Raw genomic sequence first — 2,229 nt, 5'->3', positions numbered from 1 at the left:
ATGAGAAAAGAGAAACACACTCCGAAATAAGACCTATCCTTTCTTTAAACTCAATACATTCTCAATACTCTCGCAAGATACGACATGATCCATCTCTCAAACAAATGTACAAGACTTTCTAGATTCGGTGAGATAGGTTGTAAGGCAACACTCCACATGAGAGAACAAATGCATGATTCGATAAAGGTTAAACCATCTAACCAAGCAAGAACTTACATCAATCGGTAATCTAGCTTCTTTTAGCAATGGCTTATAATCACGTGGAGCCTTGTACCTCGGGTTCAGCTCGAGTATCTCCCCTAGACGTAAAGAAACTATATATTACTTGAGGGAAAGCGAATGTCTACATGGAATGAGGAAAATTTACTGTTACATACCGATTGCTTCGCGCTTCTCAAACTCCAGCTGTTCAGCAATACTCATCTATGAACATATAAACGGCAGATGAGTTTACATTGCTAAAGAATCATAAATGGAGAAGAAAAAAAAGGTACTGAAAATCACTTACATCATTGCTGTTCTGTGAAGCTAAAGCTGATTCTCTATTAGTCTCCACTTCAAGAGTTCCCGATGCCAGTCGCTGTGTAATTTGATCCAGGCGTTTCTGCTCAAAATTGGTCACCAAACACGCAGTTTATCACATAGTGGTACCTGACATTGGATTTTTCCATTTTGGACAATTCACAGAAGACGCCGATGCGTGTTTAGTACCAACAGGCCAAACTAACATGACATTATTAGTCCTCTCGGCAACTGAATAAGGACTAAAAAGTCGAACATTGAGCTTCAACATATAATGTGGGCCAAATACGAGATATTATCTACAATATAGCACCACGTTGCAAAAGGAATCTATTACACTTATCAAAAAACTAACATTTCAATTGCAAAACCTGTGAACACTCTTGACTTCACAGCAAATTTGTGCAAAAGCACCCAATTATATTCAAACATTAAAACCAGTCCTAGCAAAATGTTCAAATTCCATACATAAAGCTACCATATCTCTATATATGGGGCTCTACTCATATCATATTCCAAAGCTTAATCTCAATATTAATCAACTGATTATCAAAGACACATAAAGCTAACTTGTCATTGTATAAGAAACTGTTCACAATATAGCATCCAAGTAACAGTCAGTTGTACACATTAACATTTCATTCAATTTTATACCTGGTAAGCTAAAACTCGAGCTTTCTTGACTCCAATATCTTGTGACAAGTCAGGACCCCATTTAGTCTTTCTCTTCCCCAGCTTCGAGTGAAGTCCACTATCTTTATCAGCACCTTCTAGGGTCTTATTAGTAGTGCCACGTTGAAAAATCGGGACTAATGATCCAGATAATTTGTTCTTAGGGATAACAAATCCAGTCTTGGCACCACCAAACATTGAGATCTTCGCACCGCTTGTAGAAGTCATCTCCTGGAGTAACTTAGCGGAGGAGAGAGATAATGGTGTCAACAATTGTAACGACTAACGAAGCATACAACACACAAAAGTCTGAAACTTGAATTAAGCATAGAACCAAATCAACAAAACTACAAAAACGAAAATTAAAAAAACTTGAATCCAAAAAAACCCACAAATCCCAATTCAAAAAAGCTACAAAAACAACTCACAAACTAAAACGAAATACAAATCCCAAATCTGCAAGAAACGAAAAGTCTGAAACTTGAATATGTACCTTGAGTACTGGTGGAGATTGTTGGAGCTTGAGAAACGGGGGTGAGATCCTGGCGGCGTAAGAGGAGTCGGAAGAAGGGTCGCTCGGAGTAGAAGCTGGGGTTTGCCGGAGGTTCGTCGGATATCTCTTTAGGTCTTTACCAAATACTCAGAACGCTTCGCAAATGTGTGTTTGACTGTTTTTCTCGTTTCTTTAGCGACAAACCTTAAAACGCCGTCGTTTCACTTAAAAAATTCAAAAGAAAAAACACAAATATAGACCCTGATTGGTAACGGCTGTTACTTTTGCTGTAAAGACTTTGACTTTAAAATTTTAACTGCAGAGAATTTGGTTGTAGATATTTTGACTGTAGAAAATTTAACTATTAAAATATGATTGTTTACCAACAACTTTTAAAGTTGTAGCTATTATTTTTATTATTATTATAAGTATTAATAATAAATATATATTATGTCATAAATTAATTTATATAACATTTTAATGACAAAATAAATTTTATTAATAATAAATTAAAATTTTAAAAAATATAAATCAATCAAATA

At 35.5% G+C, this 2,229-nt stretch overlaps 1 protein-coding gene across 1 annotated transcript in view; it reads right to left on the bottom strand.

Moving 5' to 3' along the window:
* The window catches only part of LOC104710588, a gene marked incomplete in the record, with an annotated part of 5,098 nt that extends 3,240 nt beyond the window's left edge, over nucleotides 1–1,858 (bottom strand). The window contains 4 exon segments of the mRNA XM_010427221.1: nucleotides 378–423; nucleotides 509–604; nucleotides 1,177–1,434; nucleotides 1,688–1,858. Coding sequence (XP_010425523.1) covers nucleotides 378–423; nucleotides 509–604; nucleotides 1,177–1,422 — 388 coding nt within the window.

Source organism: Camelina sativa, chromosome 9 (genome assembly GCF_000633955.1).
Source record: "Camelina sativa cultivar DH55 chromosome 9, Cs, whole genome shotgun sequence".
NCBI classification, from domain to species: domain Eukaryota; kingdom Viridiplantae; phylum Streptophyta; class Magnoliopsida; order Brassicales; family Brassicaceae; genus Camelina; species Camelina sativa.
Note: the sequence above shows the minus strand (reverse complement) of the source record. Positions and strands in the feature narration are given on the sequence as shown.